The 22,139-nt window shown below is 38.4% G+C and overlaps 1 protein-coding gene across 1 annotated transcript; it reads left to right on the top strand.

Moving 5' to 3' along the window:
* The first annotated feature begins 525 nt into the window (after nt 1-525).
* LOC139156616 (vomeronasal type-2 receptor 116-like) lies at nt 526-20,682 on the top strand. Its single transcript, XM_070732508.1, has 4 exons — nt 526-1,176; nt 4,847-5,065; nt 15,737-15,866; nt 19,778-20,682. The coding sequence occupies exons 1-4, from the start codon at nt 526-528 to the stop codon at nt 20,680-20,682; spliced, it is 1,905 nt and encodes a 634-aa protein (XP_070588609.1).
* Nucleotides 20,683-22,139: the final 1,457 nt, after the last annotated feature.

Here is a 22,139-nt window from a genome sequence, read left to right as displayed (position 1 = left end):
GTTCTAGTTGTTCTGTATCTTCTGCCAGAAGGCAACAGTTCAAAGAGATTGTGAGCAGGATGAGAAGAGTCTTTGAGAATGGTATGCACCTTCCTAGAACAGTGAGATGTGTAGATGTCATCCAGGGCGGGTAGCTTGAGCCCAATGATGTTCTGGGCAGTTTTAATCATTCTCTCTAGAGCTTTTTTGTTCACTACAGAGCTGCTCCCATACCAAGCTAGAATGCCATATGTCAGGACACTCTCAATGGTGCTGTGATAGTAGGACAAACAGTAGATGCTGAGATAAATTTATCTTCCTTCCTTTACTTTGTCTTTAAAAGAGGAATTTCACTTTTTTTAGCTTGGTGCTGACTTTCCTTTCACTCAGGCAGACAGAAAAAAATATCCTACCTTTTTCCGGATTAACCCCAATGAATTTTCTCAGTATGTGGGTTTAGTCCAGCTGCTCCTGCATTTCCAGTGGAACTGGGTTGGTCTGGTGGCCCCTGCAAATGACGATGGAGAACGTTTCATCTCAAGTCTGATGCCAATTCTCAAGGAGAAGGAGATCTGCCTGGCCTTCACTGAAATGTTGAAATCAGATAATATTTATAGTACAGTGAAAAAATTACTTGACGTTTTCCCAACTTGGTCTAAAGTTGAAGTGGTTATTCTCTTTGGTGACTCTAATAGCATTTCTAGTATACAGGTGGCTCTGTATACATATGAAAAAATAAGAAACACACCACTTCGGAAAGTTTGGATCGTAACTTCTCATTGGAAACTTAATGCAGTTTCTCAAAACATATTGCAAGTTATAAAACTCTTCCAAGGGGCTTTGCATTTTAGGGACCACACCATGGATATCTCAGAATTCAGACATTTCATCTTGTTGTTAGACCCTTTGAACCCACAAGGAGATGTCTTTCTTCCTCCATGGTGGGAAATTGTCTTTGGTTGCAAGATTCCCAAACCTGGCAAGAGCCCTCCCAAGGGGGAAAAGCAATGTACAGGAAAAGAGAATTTATGCAATCTGCCAAATTACATTTTTGAAACAAAAATGACAGGGGAAAGTTACAATATCTACAATGCCATTTATGCTCTAGCACATGCATTACATGCATTGTATGGATCAGGAACCCAACCAACCATGATGAGGCTTGGAAAGAGGATCTCAAATGTCCCGTCATGGCAGGTAATTTCTATGATGTTTTTTCTCCAGTCCAAGATGCTTAGAGAGGAAACTACCCATATGCATTTCTTCAGTTACTAATTATTATTTTTAACTTTTTTTATAAACTTTATTGATTTTCTTAAAATTACAAACATACAAACACACATTTAACATAAAATTGGGGTTGCAGATACCCGCTTGTTCAAGAAGTCAAATTGCATTACAGAAAAAAGAATACATTATTAATATGTTCAGTCAACCTATTACTTTAAGTGAAAAGAAGAGATTTTATGTTACCTTATTATGAAAAAAAACCCCATAAACTTCATATCTGAGCAAAATACAAACACAAAAATTAAATCCTAACCATACTACTATTGTGCATTTTTAATTCTTCTTTTTATCTATCCATGTATACACTTTATTCCAAATCACATAAAATTCAGATTCTTCTTGGTTATTTAACTGTCTTGTCATCCATTTCAGCGCAGTCTAATATTTTCTTAATAACCTCCTCCTCTTTGGGAATATCTTCCCCCTTCCAATTTTGCGCATATACTATCCTGGCCGCTGTCGTTATATGAATAACTAGATGTAAAATATCTTTCTTATATTTTTGTTTGTTTATACCTAGTAAGTAAAATTCCGGAGTTTTTTCTATCTCTTGCTTTATTATTTTTTTTATTATTCTTTCTATCATTTTCCAATATGTCTTAACTTTGCTACAGCTCCACCATTGATGATAATATGAACCTATTTATTTTTTACACTTCCAGCACAATGGGGACATATTAGGGAACATTTTTTGCAATTCTTCAGTTACTAATTAAATGTCTGCATGCTGCCATATCACTTTTATCTCAAAGCATGTTAAGTCAGCAATTATTTAAAAAAAGAAAAACAATGTGAACTAAGTATAATGTTTTTTGTTAAAAGATGGTACAAGGGCTAATTGCTGTTAATTGATAGAGCCGGTCAGAATAAGGGTACACCAAACCACTTGTCCATAGGATCTACAGCGAAAAGACCTTTCTATAAAGGTCTGAAATTGCTTCAATGATTTATACAATGCAGAATGACCATAGAGTAGTCATTCCTGAGAGAAAATATAAGCCCAGAACAAGTTGACAATCTTGGTAATTTTTTTGCAACATATTGTACTTTAGTGGGTCAATTGAAACCCTAGCAGGCATATTTGTATAATTACATTGGCTTATATTACTCTAGTTTCGTACCCTACATAATCTGACCCCATTTGTTCATTTTTTCCATTTATTGTACTGCTTGTTATTTGAATGTAAGCCTTTGGGTTTGTTAAAAACAGATCATGCCAAGCAAATCTTATTGCCTTCTTTGATTAAATTAATGGATCAGAGAAATGTTATGGGTATAGTATATTGGGACTTCAGTAAGGCTTTTGACAAAATAGACCAGAGCCTACATCTTGGCAAGATAGAATAATATAGAATAGACAGTACCACCACCAAATCAATTCACAGATGGCTGACCAGCTGCACTCAACATGTAGCCATCAATGGAGCTTCATCTACATGAAGGGAAGCATGCAGTGGGGTACCTTAAAGTTCTGTCTTGATCCCAGTGCTCTTCAACAGCTTCATAAATTATGTGGATGATATGATAGAAGGAGAACTCATCAAATTTGCAAATGGCACAAAGTAATGAGAAAATTGCCAACATTATGGAAGATAATTTATTGATTGATTGATTTATTGATTTATTGGATTTGTATGCGGTCCCTTTCCGTAGACTTGGGGCGGCTAACAACAATAATAAAAACAGCATGTAAATCCAATACTACAACAGCTAAAAATCCCTTATTTTAAAACCAACCATACCTACAAGCAAACATACCATGCATAAATTGTAAAGGCCTAGGGGGAAAAGAGAATCTCAGTTCCCCCATGCCTGATGGCAGAGGTGGGTTTTAAGGAGCTTACGAAAGGCGAGGAGGGTGGGGGCAATTCTAATCTCCGGGGGGAGTTGGTTCCAGAGCGTAAAAAGGATTTTGAGACTCTAGAAAGAATGCAGAGAAGAACAACAAAGATGATTAGGGGACTGGAAGCTAAAACATATACAGAACCATTGAAGGAATTGGGTACTCAACTCAAACGATGGCTTTGGGCTGACATAGGCAAGAATAGGCAACAGTGATTTCCATGGACCATTCTAATTCTGTTTATTTATTTATTATTTATTTATTGGATTTGTATGTTGCCCCTCTCTGGAGACTCGGGGCAGCTAACAGCAATAACAAAACAGCATATAATAATAATCCAATACTAAAAACAGTTAAAAACCCATTATTATAAAAAACCAAACATACATACAGACATACCATGCATAAAATTGTAGAGGCTTAGGGGGAAAGAGTATCTCAATTCTCCCATGCCGGGTGGCAGAGGTGGGTTTTAAGCAGCTTACAAAAGGCAAGGAGGGTGGGGGCAATTCTAATCTCTGGGGGGAGTTGGTTCCAGAGGGCCGGGGATGCCACAGAGAAGGCTCTTCCCCTGGGTCCCGCCAAGTGACATTGTTTAGTTGATGGGATCCTCCTGTGATGCCTGATGGCAGAGGTGGGCTTTAAGGAGCTTACGAAAGGCGAGGAGGGTGGGGGCAATTCTAATCTCCGGGGGGAGTTGGTTCCAGAGGGCGGGGCCACCACATAAACTAAAGATTTAGAAGGATCTTGATGGACTTAATCATTAGACCCTATCAAGCAAGAAGCAGTTCAGTGTTGGAAAACTAGGCTCTTATGCTTAGACAGGAAAAAACAAAAGTATTACCCTAGAATAACATTGCTCAATATTGTAAATATGAGGGTTCTATGTATTCTATTGGATCACCACTTAAGTGTGAGTATCAGCACTGTGCTACAGCTGCCCCAAAAGCCAATGCAGTTCTAGGTTATATCAACCAATTAAGATCCTTAGAAGTCATAGTATCTCTATACTGCACTAGTGAGGCCACATTTGGAATACTTTGTTTAGTTGTGGTCACCACAACACACACAAAAAAAATTCTGAAGCCCTTGAAAGAATGCAGAGAAGAACAACAATGAGGCTGTGAGGGAGGAGCAAAAGGAGGTGGGGAATCCCACAATGGGATTCCAGGGGTGGAGCTTTGACATCACGGAGACTCCTTCCTGGCACGTGGCTTTATTTCCTCCTCAACTCCCCGTTTCGGCCAGCCCGGAAGAAGTTTCTGTGATGTCAAAGCCCCGCCCCTGGAATCCCATTGTGGGATTCCCCACCTCCTTTTGCTTGCAGCACCGCTGCGGCGTCCTTTTCCATAAAAATAAAAATGTGAGTGACTGTGAGCAGGGACTCCATGTTCAAACAGGGCCACAACTGGTATACCAGGCGAACCTGGGCAAACACCCTCCTTGCCACAGCTGAAAGGTGATGTTCTAAAGTCACATGTGATGCCAAAATTACACAACCAGTGGGTCGCTAACAGTTTGGATGATCTGGTCTGAACCGGTAGGAACCCTCTCCTGCACACAGCCTCAAAAACGTACACAAATAGGATAGCATAAAGCTGGGACAGGTGGTCAGACCCACCCACAATTTCCGCTAGCAATCTGAACTGGCTGAATACTACCTCTGAATCCATGTTGCCTTTTTTGTGACTCTCAGCCAACTATTCCAATTTCTGAAGGCTTCCTTTCTTTCAGATTCTTTCCAATCTAAGGAAAGTCCAGTTCAACAACAGTGCTGGAGTTGAAGTTTCCTTCTCAGAAAATGGACTGGGATCTGCTCGGTATGATCTTTTCAACTGGCTTTTCCTCCCCAATCAATCTTTTGTCTCTGTGAAAGTTGGAGAAATAGATCCCAGGGCTCCACCAGGTCAGGATTTCAGCATTAACTCGAAACAAATCATCTTTGCTACAAAAGTGAGTTATAAAATCCAGGAGAAATATATATTCTCTTCTGGGGATAAGGAACAATGTTCTAACAGGAAATCAGGTTACTTAATCTGAACATATGGAAACAATTTTGTAGAACCATTAGAAGTCTGATTTGTGGCAGGTCCACAAAACGTTTGAAAGGGGAAAAATATGCTGAAAATGCAGGGTGCAAATTACAACAAGCTGTCAGGGTTCCAAAGAGCATCCAAAATTAAATCAGAGTCTAAGGCAGGCCCTTCCTCAAAGTTCCAATTTATTAGCAGAGCCATGCTAGCGCATCTTTTTTTTTTTAAAAAAAATATTTTTTATTATTTTCAAAGTAAAACGAACAAAGACATACAACATTAAACATTTAAGGAGCTACTATTGCTCCGCTTATCATAGAAGTCTAATACAAAATATAAAAAACTCTAACTGTTACAAGATCTAAGCAGAAAAGCCACACTTGAAGATTACATTATCATTAAATTTAATTATAGATTTTTAAAATTAAGATTGTTGATTGAGTTTCTTTATATATATATATATATATTGAACAAAAAATAATAATAATATACTTATATGTGTATATATATCAAAAAGCAATAAACAAATTATTAGTAATACAAAAAGAAGATAATATAAACACTTCTGAGTTAGTTATAATATAAACTATATAAACTATATAATTCTATCTTATAATTTTTAAGTAGTCATTTATTCTTATGTGTTTAATTTTTAATACTATTTTTAACATTCCACCAATCATATACTTTATCCCAAATTTTATAAAATTCTGTTTCAGTTTGATTGTTCAACCTTTTAGTCATCATATCTAGTTCTGCACACTCTATAATTTTTTTAAACACCTCAGAGTCTTTCGGTATCGTTTTTTCTTTCCATTTCTGCGCGAATGTTATTCGTGCCGCCGTCAATATATGTATTATTAAATAGTAAATTTCTTTTTTATACTTTATATTTGAAATACCCAATAGAAAAAATTCAGGAGATTTTTTAATCTTCTCCTTTGTTATTTCATTTATCCAATTCTCTACTTTATTCCAAAATATTTTTGTCTCCGGACAGGTCCACCATGCATGGTAATATGTACCAACTTCTTTTTTGCATTTCCAACAAATGGGCGATACCGAAGGAAACATTTTAGAGATTCTATATGGTGGAAGGTGCCATCTATAAAACATCTTAATTTGATTTTCTTTGAAAGAGATTGATTTTGTTATTTTCCAATTATACATCCATATATTTTCCCAAGTATCTAAATCAATCTCTTTGCCAAAATTTTTGCACCAACTGATCATATTATCTTTCAATATCCAACCTATCGTTCTATGATTTAGTAAATATTTATAAACATTTCCAATTGTCTTTGTTTGATTTTGGAATAATAATTTGCCCAATACATTATTTTCTTTTTTAAAAATGTAAGTCTTTACGTCTATTTGATATCTAGAACTAATCTGCATATAATGCCACCAATCTAAATCTATACCTAACTCGTATAACTCTTGTTTTGTTCTTAATTTTAATTGATTATTTAACAGATCACTATATTTCCAAATCTTACCTTTTCCTTTAAGATTTGGGTGTACTATGGCTTCGAGGGGTGAAACCCATTCTGGCATTACTAAAAAATGATTTTTCTTTATTTCATTCCACACTTCTATCAATGCCTTTCTAATAACATTATTTTTAAAATATGAGTGGGTTCTTAACTTATCATACCATACAAATGCATGCCACCCGACCATCAAGTCGTGGCCTTCTAGATTAAGCAATCTTTGATTTTCTAATGTAAGCCATTCTTTTATCCATGTCAGAGCCGTGGCATGATAATATAGTTTCCAATTTGGGAGCCCCAGGCCCCCTCTCTCCTTACGGTCTTCTAATGAATTTTGTTTTATTCTTGATTTTTTACCTTGCCAAATAAATTTCTTTATTATCTTATTCAATTCGGCAAAGAATTTCGCTCCTGGATTTATTGGAATCACTTGAAAAAGGAATAATATTTTTGGAAGGATATTCATTTTAACTGTGGAGATTCTTCCTACAAATGATAATTGTAAATTACTCCATATTTCTAAGTCTTTTTTAATCTGACTTAATAATTTTAAGTAATTGCCGTTTTTTAAAGATAGGGCTTTGGAGGTCATCCATATCCCTAAGTATTTCACTTTTTTCGTGATCTTCATGTTTGATAAGTCTCCTAAGTGTTTTCTCTGTATTTCAGTCATATTTTTTGTTAGTATCTGTGTCTTTTCCTTATTTATTTTCAATCCTGCAACTTTCCCATATTCTTCAATCACATTTATTAAATTTAGGATAGATTCTGTTGGGTCATCTAAAATAAAGACTACATCATCTGCAAATGCTTGTGTTTTATAAACTTCTTTTCTGATTTTCAATCCTTTTATTTTCTGATCTGCTCTTATTTTTATCAGCAATACTTCTAAAGTCAAAATAAATAACAATGGTGATATTGGGCAACCTTGTCTTACTACTCTTTGTATAACTACTTTTTCTGTTTGTTCACTGTTTATTATAATTTTAGCAGTTTGTTCAGAATATATAGCGTCTATTATGTTAAAAAACTTTGTTCCTACTTCCATCTTATTTAATTGTATTTTCATAAAATTCCAGTCCACGTTGTCAAATGCTTTTTGAGCATCTAGAAATACAAGTGCCATTTGCTTTTCAGGGTGCTGTTCATAGTATTCCAAAGTATTAACAATTATTCTTAAATTATTTTTAATTTGTCTTCCTGGTAAAAATCCATTTTGGTCACTATGTATCATGTTGTTTATAATACTTTTAAGTCTATTGGCAAATATTGATATAAAAATTTTATAGTCTACGTTCAACAATGAGATAGGTCTATAATTTTCATTTTTTTCTTTCTTGGTATCAGCCTTATGTATTAAGGTTATTAAAGTTTCTGACCAGGTTTTTGGTAATTTACCTGTTGTCAATATTTGATTATATATCTCAAGCATGTTGGAAAAGAATATTTCTAAATCTAGTTTGTAAAATTCAGCTGGTATTGCGTCTGGACCAGTCGCTTTATTATTTTTTTGATTCTTTATAGATTGTTTTAATTCTATATCTGTAACGGGTCTATTTAGTCTTTGCTGTTGGGCTTCCGTTAGAACTGGAAGTTTTATTTGTTCCAAATATTTAAAAATTAAATCCTCGCTTATCTCTTCTTTCTTGTATAATTGTTTATAGAATTCTGAAGCTATTTCCTTTTTGTCTTCTATTCTATGTTTTATTGTACCTTTTGAATCCATCAGATTTTTTATAATTTTATTTTCTCTCTCTTTTCTAAGTTTGTATGCCAGCTATCTTCCAGGTTTATTTGCATATTCAAAATAATCTTGTTTTGCTCTTTTTATCTTTTCTGTAATTGATTCTTGTTCTATTAATCTCAATTTATGTCTTATTAATTCTCTCTGATTTTTTAATTTGTCGTCCTTATCCTCTTTTTGCATTAAAATTTCTAATTTTCTTAATTCTTCTACTAATGTTTCTTGGTATTCTTTCTTTTCTTTATTCTTTTTTGCTATGAATGCTATTGTTAATCCACGTATATATGCTTTGGTTGTGTCCCATAAATTTTGAGGGGTAGTATCTGCGTTTTTATTTATTTTTAAGAAAATCTTTAATTCCTTCTCTATCCATTTCTTATATTCAGGATCTTTCATTATAATTCTATTCATTGACCAATTCTTTATTATCCTTTTACCTTTCCAATATATGGATAGAGGGTTATGGTCGGCCCAAGTGTTTGTTTTCTATTTCTATTTCACTTATTTGTTCCATTATATGAGTAGGGGCCCATGCCATATCAATTCTAGACCATGTCTTATGTGGATTGGAATAAAAAGTATACTGTTTATCTTTTAAATGCTGTTCTCGCCATACGTCTTTTAATGCCAATTGTGTTCTCATTTTCCAAAATGATGCCGGTAATATTACCTTTTTTTTCTTTTCTTTTCCCATTATAATCCATTTGGTCATCTGATATTGCATTAAAGTCTCCTATTATTATCATATTTTCAATTGATAACTCATTAATTTTCTCATGTAGGTCTTTATAGAATTGTTTTTGATTATCATTTGGTGCATAAATTGAGACAATTGTTAAAGGTTTTATTTCTAAATCTAATTGTACTATCAAAATCCTTCCATCACCATCATTATATATTTCTTTGGATTCAATTAAATCATCAATATACATTGCTACACCTCTTTTCTTTTGATTGGCCAAACTTGTGTATCATTTTCCCAATTTTGAGTTCTTAAGGAGACTTCTTTTTGATTTTTTGATATGGACGTCTTGTAGGATGTTTATCTGAGCTTTTTGTTTCATGAGTTTAGTTAGTACTTGGTTTCTCTTCCTTGGGTTATTTAATCCATTTACATTGACTGAAAATATTTTCAGATCATGTATCATCTTTATTTATAGTACCTTTTGGGTTATTTTGGTTCTCGAAGTCGGGTATCTAAAATTAGGTCTTGTGAGATCTGTAGTTGTTTCTGCCTTACCACCAATGCTTCTTCCCCTCCACCACCTGTGGCCCCCAACACTTCGTCGCTAGGCTTTGGTTGAATCTGAATTTGTGCAGTACTGTCCAGTCCACTACAGTGATCCCCCGTTTATTGCGTCCCCAACCATTGCGAACAGGGTACTTCGCTATTTTTCAACCCGGAAGTCAAAAATACCATCTACGCATGCGTGCCGGGCACGCATGCGTAGATGGCAGCGGCTTCCCTGGGTCTTCCCCCTCTTGCTGGCGTCAGCGAGGAGTTTCCCCACCGCCCACGCAAACTCCTCGCTGCCGCCCGCCCTTCGCCCGCCCACGCCGTTCATTCTCGCCGCTTTTGAGCTAAATCCGGGAGCGAATTCGCTCCCGGATTTAGCTCAAAACCGCCGATAGCAAGCGGCAAGGAACAGCTTGTGTCGGCGCTTTCGAGCTGTCAGCTCGAAAGCGCCGAGACAAGCCGTTCCTTGCCGCTTGGTATCGCCGGTTTTGAGCTCAAAACCGCCGGTTTTCAGCTCAAAACCGCCGATAGCAAGCGGCAAGGAACGCCTTGTCTCGGCGCTTTCGAGCTGTCAGCTCGAAAGCGCCGAGACAAGCCGTTCCTTGCCGCTTGGTATCGCCGGTTTTGAGCTCAAAACCGCCGGTTTTCAGCTCAAAACCGCCGATAGCAAGCGGCAAGGAACGCCTTGTCTCGGCGCTTTCGAGCTGTCAGCTCGAAAGCGCCGAGACAAGCCGTTCCTTGCCGCTTGGTATCACCGGTTTTGAGCTCAAAACCGCCGGTTTTCAGCTCAAAACCGCCGATAGCAAGCGGCAAGGAACGGCTTGTCTCGGCGCTTTCGAGCTGACAGCTCGAAAGCGCCGAGACAAGGCGTTCCTTGCCGCTTGCTATCGGCGGTTTTGAGCTGAGTCCGGAAGCGAATTCGCTTCCGGACTCAGCTCAAAACCGGCGATACCAAGCGCCCCCCGGACCCCCAACCCGGGTTTGGGGGGCTGCTAGGAAGCCCTCCATGCCGGCGGCAAACAGCCGCCCCGCCCCCAATCTTCGGCTCCTCGCTAGCGCTGTGGGAGTAAAAACACCGTCTGCACATGCGCAGACGGTGTTTTTACTTCCGCATCGCTACTTCGCGAAAACCCGCTCGTTGCGGGGGCTCCTGGAACGGAACCCTCGCAACGAGCGGGGGATCACTGTACGTGCTAGGAAGGATCGTGCTTGTTCTACGCTTTCTATTTTCACTCTCGTTGATTGCCATGTTAGGGTCAAACCTTCTGGTATCAGCCATCTGAAAGCTATGCTCTTTCTGATTAGAATACTTGTAAGAAAATAATATTGTCTTCTAGCCTCTCGGACTCTCCTCGGAACTTGTTTCAGAATCGCAATTTCTTTTCCATTACGTTGGTAAGACTCGTTTTTTGTGTATCTCAGTATCGTATCTTTGACAATTCTTCTTGTGAACTTGATGTGGACTTCTCTGGGTAAATTGTGGCGCCTAACGTATCCAGTCTGAACTCGGTAGAGTGGAGTTCTAGATTGGTTATTGCTATGTCAAAGTCTCTGCGGGTGGCATAGTTACGATCTTCGTATTCTTCTACTCTCTGTCCCACATCTTGGATTTTCCCTTCTGTCACTTGTATTCTCTTTTTGCTGTCTTGTAATTTTTGTTGAATAACTTTTATATTTCCGTCCATTTCGGCAACATTCCCTTTTACTTCAGTTAATTCAGTTCGAAGTTCTGCAATTTCTTTTTTAATTTCATCTTTCATCTCCTTCATCTCTTGCCTCAGTTCTTGTAGGTAGGTTTTCATTTCTTCTTTGTCTGTGTTACTTTGGGTTTTTGCCTGGGTTTGTAAAGCCTTGATGTCTACTAGTGCTTCTTGGATAGTCTGAAGACCAAGGTCCATCGTAGGCTTATCTTTTTCTTTTTCTTTCTCTTTAGCTAACATTGTGGGTATGGTCCTTTGTTGTAACGGTGATGAGGTTGGGGAGGTCCTAGGTGTAGAAGTTGGGGCAGGAGTAGTTGGTTGTTTTCGCGTTGTTATTGTAGTCACTGAAGTCACACTCTGTGCCCTGTGGGAACCTTTCATAATCCAAAATTTACTGTTATTTATTTGATGTTAAAAAAGAAAAATATTTTAATCTGGATCTTATGTATCTTTATAGAAAAATGGGGCAATGAAAGGTGAAGAGAAAAATTGAATACATTGATTTAATTCATTTAATGCTGTGATTAATTGTTGAGTTTAATTGAAAGGAAGGTAGAAAAGAAAGAGAGTAAAGGGGTAAAAGTAGAGAAAGAAAAAATATTTTGGTGAGTTCCTAAATTCCTTAAATGGGGATCAGGTAGGGGAAAGGAAGAAACCAATATTCTAGCGCATAACTATTTAGTAATAAGGAAAGAAGAAAAGAAAAAGGAAGAAAAATAAAAAGAAAGAAAGATACAGAGGAGTTTCTTCAAAGAAAGGCAAATATTAAAAAAAAACAATAACTAGAGAGACTTTCTTTTAAGAGCAGGGAAGAAAATATTTTATATATTTAGAAAATTATAGAAAAATATATTTGAGATTATTTCTAATATTCAAAAAATATACTTGTATGTATAGGAATGGAAAAATAAAATAAAATGAAAAAATAAAAATTAATCCAAAAGTAATTGAAATGAACAAACTTTTTGTTAAAAAAGAAAGATATATCAAAAACTCTTAAAGAAAAAGGAGTCCAAAAATTTCTACTGAGTCCAAAAACAGTGAGCCTAACTTATGCTCTAATAAAATTATCCAGAAAAAAAGGAGAAAAAAGAAAGATAGATCCAAAATCAATGTCCAGAGTAATTCCTAAATTCAAATACTAATAAAATAGTCCAAGTTTCTATATTATATATTTTTTAAAAAAAGAAAGAACAAGGAGGAGTAGAAGAGTAAAAACACAAAAAATATCCTTACGCCTCTAAAATCACACAAAAAATAGTCCCAGCAAGTCCAAGGAAAAGATTAATAATGGAATAAAAATAATGTCAAAAATTTTAAAAATAGAAAATTAAGATGAATGGTCCGAAATTCATTTCAAATATTTATCACTTCAGTAGAATTCCATTGAAAAAATGTAAATTGGATTAGTTCAGTTCATTGGTTCTACAGTGCTCAATTAATTAATATATTTTACTTCATTTACCCCATAATTTCCAAATCAAACTTTAGTTTTAGAAGAGAAAAATTTATATATCAAAACTGCAACAAGACAAAATATATGTAGAAAAGGGAAAAAAGACACACCACACTGTAATCTTAAAGTAGCAAAAAAGAGCGAAAAAAAGTGAAAGTTATACTCAATTGTAACAAAGGCAAGTAGTTCCGGCTGATCTTCTCCTCTGCGAATGGATATCACTTACAGTTTTCTTCTTTTGTTATATTCGCCTTAGAGTTGAAAAATCTTCTTTTTCCCAAACTTGTGGAGATACCGAAGGAATTCCGTGTGGTGCTGTGAGTCTCCTCTTTCTGCTGATCAATTATTTGTAGACTTCTTCTATTTTTTGACCTTCCGCTGTTGGCGACCGCTACGGCTGTGTCCAGGCAGCCGCCTGGGCACAGCTCTCCATGCCTGCAGCTGCGGGGCTATCCCTCTCCCCCGGGACCGTGGCGATCCGTCCCAGGGTGTCCGGGAGACCCCCTGTCCTGTGCCGATCCCTCCGGGGTCGGCACCACGCGAAACCGCGTCCTGCAGGCTGGAAAGGAGGACCGCGGTGCCGGAGATCAGCCTCCGCTCCTCCGGCGCAATCGGGCTCCACATCTGTGAGAAATCCAAACTTGAAGTCCTGTGGGTTTCTCCACCCAGTTTAAAGTTCATTCCCTTGTGCCCACATTCACAAGTTCATTACATGGCCAGTCTGGTTCTGCCAATATGTCTGGCCCTCCCATCAACTTCCAGGCAGGTACTGAACACAGGATGACCTTGAGAATCTAGAAGGAATTTGTTATAGGTACAACTCTACAACCCTCATGCAACAACCCCTCCCAAATTCCCACAGCACTAATACATTCTCCATTCTAATAGATGGCAGGCCAAATCAAATGAATAAATTAAATTAAAGTAAAGTAAATTAAATTATAAGAATCAAGATCACGTGAAGTCTTAATACCACTATATAATACCTTGGTAAAGCCACACTTGAAATACTGCATTCAGTTTTGGTCACCACAACGTAAAAAGGATTTTGAGACTCTAGAAAGAATGCAGAGAAGAACAACAAAGATGATTAGGGGACTGGAAGCTAAAACATATACAGAACCATTGAAGGAATTGGGTACTCAACTCAAACAATGGCTTTGGGCTGACATAGGCAAGAATAGGCAACAGTGATTTCCATGGACCATTCTAATTCTGTTTATTTATTTATTTATTATTTATTTATTGGATTTGTATGTTGCCCCTCTCTGGAGACTCAGGGCAGCTAACAGCAATAACAAAACAGCATATAATAATAATCCAATACTAAAAACAGTTAAAAACCCATTATTATAAAAAAACCAAACATACATACAGACATACCATGCATAAAATTGTAGAGGCCTAGGGGGAAAGAGTATCTCAATTCTCCCATGCCGGGTGGCAGAGGTGGGTTTTAAGCAGCTTACAAAAGGCAAGGAGGGTGGGGGCAATTCTAATCTCTGGGGGGAGTTGGTTCCAGAGGGCCGGGGATGCCACAGAGAAGGCTCTTCCCCTGGGTCCCGCCAAGTGACATTGTTTAGTTGATGGGATCCTACTGTGATGCACAGAGGCAATACATTCACCTGACAGTTCAAACTACCCCTTTATTGCTCAAAATACTCTGGCAAGTCCCTGAGTAAAGTGATCACACACAGACACACACAAACACTACCAGCAGCCTCTGGTTGCAAGTATTAGCACAGCACTCTCATGCCCCCATTGAAGTCTGAATCTGAGATGGAAGATGATCAGCTGACCAAATGGGAGAGTGGCTCCATTGACTGTGGGGAAAACTGGGGAAGGGCAAAATGAGGCTGGGCAGAGCAGGGGAAATATAGACCAAGGGAGATCAATTTCAGATGAAGATACGGTGACCAGTCCCGCTTTTGGTGGGACAGTCCCGCTTTTGAGCCATTTGCCTGCGTCTCATGATGTTTTCAAAAAGTCCTGGTTTTTTGAATGAAATACCAGTCAGTGGCTTGGGCCCCCCAGCATGCCTGAGGCTCAACTACATTGGCTGCTTTAGTTGCACTTCGAAGCCGGGTCTTCCTGGGCCTCATGGAAGCCCGCGCCTTAAAAAAAACAAAAACAAAATGCCTCTCGCTCCGATCTTTGGCCTTTTGTGGCAACCTCCCCCCCCACTGCACCTCCAGCTGGGCTCTGAGGGATGAGTTCCAGGCCCAGCCGTCATCTCCGATCCCTTCCCTAGACTAACTTCGCTGCCTTTGCTGAGTGGGTGGAGCCTGTGTCGGCGGTGAAGAGATGGCCACCGGTGGGTGCTCTCCCTGACCTTGGGGACAGAAAACAAAAAAAAATAGGAAAGCATGCAGGCTTTTGCAAAGTTGAATGTGAGATGTCATTTTGTAAAACCTAATACTGAGGTAAAACTGTAGCCAGGTCAGTCTACGCCGTTCCTGTTTTCTATCCACTCTCTGTGCTTGAGGATCAAGAGGGGATGGTCTTTGCTCATTGTCTGAGCTCTGTCTCTCATGTTCACTGTTTCACATCTCTTGGTAATCCTGCCCCTATCTGAATCCTGAAAGGCCCTGGCCTGACTTGGTCAGTTCCCTCCCATATTTCTCCAAAGCCAACAAAGCCACCCCTTGATTGCTCCAATTCTGGCTTGTCTTCCTCCACAGATGGAGGCTCTGATGGGGGCAGGACACCGACATGATTCTGTACCTCAATGTCACAAGCCTTCCTTTGAGGCTTAGATCCCAGGTCCAATCTCCGGCATCCTTTGTTAGATTGGAGTGCTACCTGCCTGAATCTCCTGGGAGATTGTCCTGGTTTCTGATAAACCATTGTGAATCTTCTCTTATGAGGTCATTCTGAAAAGAGAAACAGGAATGTGGAAAATAATAAATGAAGCAAGTGCATTGCTTAGATCACCTCGAGCATTTCTCTCTTCTCTTTTAGAAGGTGCCCTTTGCCAGGTGTGGCATGAAGAGGTGCCATGCAGGAGAGAGGAAAAGAGTTCCAGAGGGTGAGCAGGTTTGCTGCTACCAGTGTGACCCTTGTCCAGAAGGGACCGTTTCTAATCAGACAGGTACACAAAACTTCAGTGTACATCCTCCAAGATCTAGAAAGCCATTTGATAGATCAAAATATTTTTTGTTATTGTTATCAGTTTTGGAAGGATTGAAGTGCTTCAAACAGACCCTGAGAGCAGACCCTCTCGGTGTATGGATCTAAACTATCCTTCCCAGGTCACCATTTCTTGCTTCTCACCAGTTTAATACTGGATAGTTTCAGGCAGTAATGGGCAGCCAAAAATTTTACTGCCACACTGAGGGTGTGGCTTATTTTGTGGGTGTGGCTTGCTGGCCATGTGATCAGGTGGGAGTGGCTTGAACAATTTATTTATTTTATTTTATTTATTCCATTTTTATGCTGCCCTTCTCCTTAGACTCAGGGCGGCTTACAACATGTTAGCAATAGCACTTTTTAACAGAGCCAGCCTATTACCCCCACAATCCGGGTCCTCATTTTACCCACCTGGGAAGGATGGAAGACTGAGTCAACCTTGAGCCGGTGATGAGATTTGAACCGCTGACCTTCAGATCTACAGTCAGCTTCAATGGCCTGTAGTACAGCACTCTACCTGCTGCTCCACCCCGGCTCTTGTGGGTGTGGCTTGCTGGCCATGTGATCAGGTGGGAGTGGCTTGAACAATCATCATCATTCAAGTGAACTGTTAAGTCCTTGACTTACAGCCTTACCAGTGTTGCTTCCTTGGGTGACAATTTGCTTCGCGTTTCCCGTTCTCTCCTTCCTTGATTGCCCCCCCCACCTCAGGCTGGATAGTTAGGCGAATGGGTGCTGCCAGAAACATAAATACTGCCAGCGCTACTTCCACCCACACCTTCTGCTTGCACCTCAGGCGGGAGGTGGCCACATGAGGCTGGAGGGGAGCTGGGCAGGAGAGAGGGAAGTGCCATGAAGGAGGGAAAAGTCCACCGAGAGGGGCGGCATACAAATCCAATAAATACATAAGTAAGTAAGTAAATAAGTAAGTAAGTAAGTAAGTAAGTAAGTAAGTAAGTAAGTAAGTAAGTAAATAAATAAATAAATAAATAAATAAATAAGAGGAAAAAAAGCAAGGAGCGCAGATGTAGCAGTAGCAGCAGCGTAATCCAGGAAGTAACAGCAGCCGATTAGATAGAGCTGTGCACGCATCTTTATTTCTGCTGGTGGAACTGCGTTCCACCCCATCCTGCCTGCTGCCCACCTCTGGTTTCAGGATAAAATTTATGGATTCCCTAGTAACAGTGGTCAAATCTAAAAAAAATCCCTACTGGTTCTGTGGGCATGGCTTGGTGAGTGTGGCTTGGTGGACATATGACTGGGTGGGCATGACTTGGGCATGGTCATGTGACTGGCTGAGTTCATAAACCAACTTTCACAGTTCACACCCACGAACAACACAAAAACCACACAACTGTCTCACACACTGGACTTCACACAGACCCTGCAACAAGCAGCAACCTCACAGAGTCACAGTTTGGAGAAGTAGATAGTTTTCAAAAAATGCTTTATTTTTTATTTTTTAAAGGGTTCCAACATCCCCCTTTCAGTTAATAGTCACACAGCTGAGACTCGGGACTTCTTTTTTTTTTTTTTTTTTAAATCTTTTTAAAGCATTTTTTACTACCAGTTCAGTATAAATAGGTAGTAAAAATGCTTTTTAAAAAGTAAAAAAAAAAGATTAATCAGCTGTGACAATCAGCTGTGCCCCGCAAACCTTGGAGCCTTTTAACCCTGCTGTTCTGTTTCGGGTCTATTTGACCCGAAGCCAAGTTTGAGTCCCTGTAAAAAATTTTCCCTGCATATCTGAAACTTGAAATTTCATGACTATTCATCATTTCAGGGGTTCTCTCTATGAGAATTTTTTTGGGGGGGGTGGGGGGCTTAGTTTTTGCTGGGCAAAAAAAGTTAAAAATCTTCTGTTCCCGGGTCACCCTCTTCATTTGCAGTGCTTATGTTTGGTCTTTTTTAAAGCTTTTTTCACTTGGAAAGTAGTCTGAACATTTCTGCACACAATGATATGAAAATTGAAATGAAAAAAGTAAATCTTATTGGTTTATTTTGCTGATATAATGCACGCCCCCCCCGTTTTTGTGAAAGTTTTTTCAATTTATGGATAGTTTTGCTTGCAAAATGCATTCTATTTTACTGAAGTTGGTGTGGGATTGGTAGCTTGAACATTTCTGAATATAAGAAAAATATAAAGGAACTGAAAAAAATGATTCTTACTGGTTTTTTAACATCAGAAATAAGGCCTTCCCCCCCCCTCAGCTGCTTGCAACCATTTTCACTTTTTATTTTTTTATGCTCCAAATCCGAAATATTATTTAAAATCTTAGGCATTCATTTACTCAATTTAACAATGCTGATCATCAAAATAAAAATTTGTGGGGGTGGGGGAAAATTTTTTTTTCTGGGCAAAAAAAAAGTCACGTTTAGTCTGTTCGGGTCATATAGACCCGGACCAAAATGATTTTTTTTAGGTACTTGAATTTGGTCTTTTTGAAAACTTTTTCAACTGGAAAACTAGTTTGAACATTTATGAACATAATGATATGAAAATTGAACTGGAAAAATTGAGACTTATATTTTTATTTTGATCAAAAAGCCCCTCCCCCCATCCTTTCTGAATTTTGTGTCAATTTCTATTTTTTAAGGCTACAAATCCCCAAGGAATTTTCCCCCAAACGGTTTGATATACTAAATTGAACATTTATGAATATAAGAAAAATATAAATGAACTGGAAAAAATGGTTCTTATTGGTTTATTTTTGCCACAAAAGGGCCACCCCCCCCCTCGGCCTTGCTGTGTGCCATTATTGTCACTTTTTATACATATTTGGCTAGAAATATTTGGAATATCCTTTTGAAAATCAACCACATTGTAGCCAGAGAACTAATTTTATGAAACAAATCCATTTTACTAAAAAAAAGTATGTAAGTTTGAAATTAACAGCATAATTTTTATATAAATTGAAATAATTGAACATGGGGGGAGGCATACATTTATGTGCAAAATAAACCAATATGCATCAATTTTTTCAGTTCAATTTTCATATCATTATGTTCAGAAATGTTCAAGCTACCAATCCCACACCAACTTTAGTAAAATAGAATGTATTTTGCTAGCAAAACTATCCATAAAGTGAAGACTATTTAAAAAAAACGGGGGGGGGGGCGTGCATTTCATCAACAAAATAAACCAATATGCATCAATTTTTCCAGTTCAATTTTCATATCATTATGTTCAGAAATGTTCAAGCTACCAATCCCACACCAACTTTAGTAAAATAGAATGTATTTTGCAGGCATAATTATCAATAAACCTAAAACAAATTCACAAAAACGGGGGGGGAGGCATATTTATGTGCAAAATAAACCAATAAGGATTAATTTCTTCAGTTCAATTTTCATATCATTGTGTGCAGAAATGTTCAGACTACTTTCCAAGTGAAAAAAGTATTAAAATTGACCAAACATAAGCACTGCAAATGAAGAGTTTTCGGTCCGGATCAGGGTGACCCGGGAACAGAAGATTTGTAACTTTTTTTAAACAGAACAGCAGGGTTAAAAAAGTTTTTTTAAAAAACCATTCTGGTGAAGTGGGTTAGACCGGTAGTTATAGAAGTGCCTAGTTATTGGAGGGGGCCTTTTTATCCTTAGGAACTTACCAGTTCAGTTGGAGCTCAATAGATCCTTCCCTTTTGCTAGCCATCCTGAATGAAGGTTGATTTGCCCTTTTTATGATACTATGAGTCCTTCCATCATTTTCTTGTTGAACTGAAAATTGCAAAAAAAGGGAACTACAGATCTATTTATTTATTTATTTATTTATTTATTTATTTATTACTTAGATTTGTATGCCGCCCCTCTCCGAAGACTCGGGGCGGCTCACAACACGTAGAATGCTTATACAATGACTCTAATTTTTAGATGCAGCTCACTGTGATCCTTGCCCAGAAGACCAATATCCCGATAAGGAGAAGAGCCAGTGCAAAGCCAAGAAGGTCCACTTTCTGGCCTATCAAGAGACTTTGGGATACACTTTAACTTCTTTTGCTCTTTGTCTCTCTCTGACAACATTTGCAGTCTTGGTGGTTTTCCTTAAACATCACGATACACCGATTGTCAAGGCCAACAACCGAGATCTCACCTACATCCTCCTGGTCTCCCTTCTGCTCTGTTTCCTCTGCTCCTTCCTCTTCATTGGTCAACCTGACATATTCACCTGTCTCTTCCAGCAATCTGCCTTTGCTATTCTCTTTTCCATTGCAGTTTCTTCTGTGTTGGCAAAGACTGTCATGGTGGTTCTAGCCTTCATGGCCACCAAGCCAGGGAACAGCACAAGGAAACTCTTGGGAAAACCACTGACCATCTCCATTGTCTTAGTCTGTCCTTTGAGTCAAGCAGTTCTTTGTGCCACTTGGCTGGGAACCTCTCCCCCATTTCTTAACGTAGACTTCCACTCCTTATTTGGAGAGGCCATCTTAGAATGTAAGCAGAGCTCAGCTTTAATGTTTTACATTGTCCTTGCGTATCTTAGTTTCTTGGCCTTTATCAGTTTCACAGTGGCATTTTTAGCTAGGAAATTGCCCGACAGTTTTAATGAAGCCAAGTTCATTACTTTTAGCATGCTGGTCTTTTGCAGTGTTTGGATCACCTTCCTCCCTACATATCTGAGCACCAAAGGGAAGTCCATGGTGGCTGTGGAGATTTTCTCCATCTTGGCCTCTGGGGCTGCTCTCTTGATTTGCATCTTTTTCCCCAAATGCTTCATTATTCTACTGAGGCCCCATCTGAATTGCAGAGAGAATATAATGAAGCATAAGAATAGCTGATTTATGCAGGAGCTGGGAACTCTTATTTTTATTTTTGTATTCAATCCAATTTCTTAAATAACAAGAAAGATTTTAAAATGAGGTGATGCGTTATCTGTTAATCAGTAACAAACCCCTTACCCCTTTATTGTACATCAATGTGTTGCATTGGTTTCACTGTTTGCATTTTTATGCATGTTTGTTTTCATAGATTCCCTAAGTCTTTCTGGAGTTCTCCACTAGGATTTTAATTCAATCCAATATTAGCACTTTCCCCTACAACTTAAGTGACCCAGATTTTTACTCTCTATTAAACAGTTGACTATACCTTATTAATAAATAAATCATATGAAATGGATATTAATAAATATTTTACTAGTGGTGCTTTCCTTACAATGTTTTATCCTTCCCAACTATCATGAAGAAGGAATATGGGTGGAGAAAAGAAAGGAAGGATGGGTTGGAATAAATGGAATACATTGTGACTCGTTCATGATTGAATAAGGAGGAAAACAGGGTGGTATGATGTCCCTAACCATAACCTTTCATCACCTCTGCTCTGGATTTAGCTGCCTGTTCTTCTTTGCATTCCATTCCAGTCAAACTCCCTGACTTTTTGCAGCTCTTCTGGGGGTAACCAGAAGATAACTGGCTGCAGGAGCTCAGGAGTCCTGGATTAATTGGTTTTTGGAGAGCTAGTTTAATGTCAAAGTTCCAACTCACAAACCCAATCAAGCCAACAAAGTTGAGGCAATCTAATTTTTTAATGCAAAACTTTATTGAGGACATCATTTTGGCACAGCAGGAAAGCAAAGTCAGCTCTAACTAATTCCCATGTATTGTGCATAGTTAAAGTATAGAATCTTTCCTCCATTGAACGGGTCCAAAGACGGGCTACAAGAATGGTGGAAGGTCTTAAGCATAAAATGTATCAGGAAAGACTTAATGAACTAAATCTGTATAGTCTGGAGGACAGAAGGGAAAGGGGGGACATGATCGAAACATTTAAATATGTTAAAGGGTTAAATAAGGTCCAGGAGGGAAGTGTTTCTAATAGGAAAATGAACACAAGAACAAAGGGACACAATCTGAAGTTAGTTGGGGGAAAGATCAAAAGCAACATGAGAAAATATTATTTCACTGAAAGAGTAGTAGATCCTTGGAACAAACTTCCAGCAGACGTGGTAGATAAATCCACAGTAACTGAATTTAAACATGCCTGGGATAAACATAGATCCATCCTAAGATAAAATACAAAAAAATAGTATAAGGGCAGACTAGATGGATCATGAGGTCTTTTTCTGCCGTCAGTCTTCTATGCTTCCATTAGTGCAGGTTACATTTTCCAAATTAGTTGTCAAATTGTTGTTCTGCCTAACATCTGCTGAAATGACCTTGGTTTCCATTGTTGTCTGGAACTGGCATTCCTATCTTACCCTAACCTCCCCAGACATGGGATTCTCATAATTTATCTGCCA

The sequence above is a fragment of the Erythrolamprus reginae genome, chromosome 1 (genome assembly GCF_031021105.1).
Source record: "Erythrolamprus reginae isolate rEryReg1 chromosome 1, rEryReg1.hap1, whole genome shotgun sequence".
Taxonomy (NCBI): domain Eukaryota; kingdom Metazoa; phylum Chordata; class Lepidosauria; order Squamata; family Dipsadidae; genus Erythrolamprus; species Erythrolamprus reginae.
Note: the sequence above shows the minus strand (reverse complement) of the source record. Positions and strands in the feature narration are given on the sequence as shown.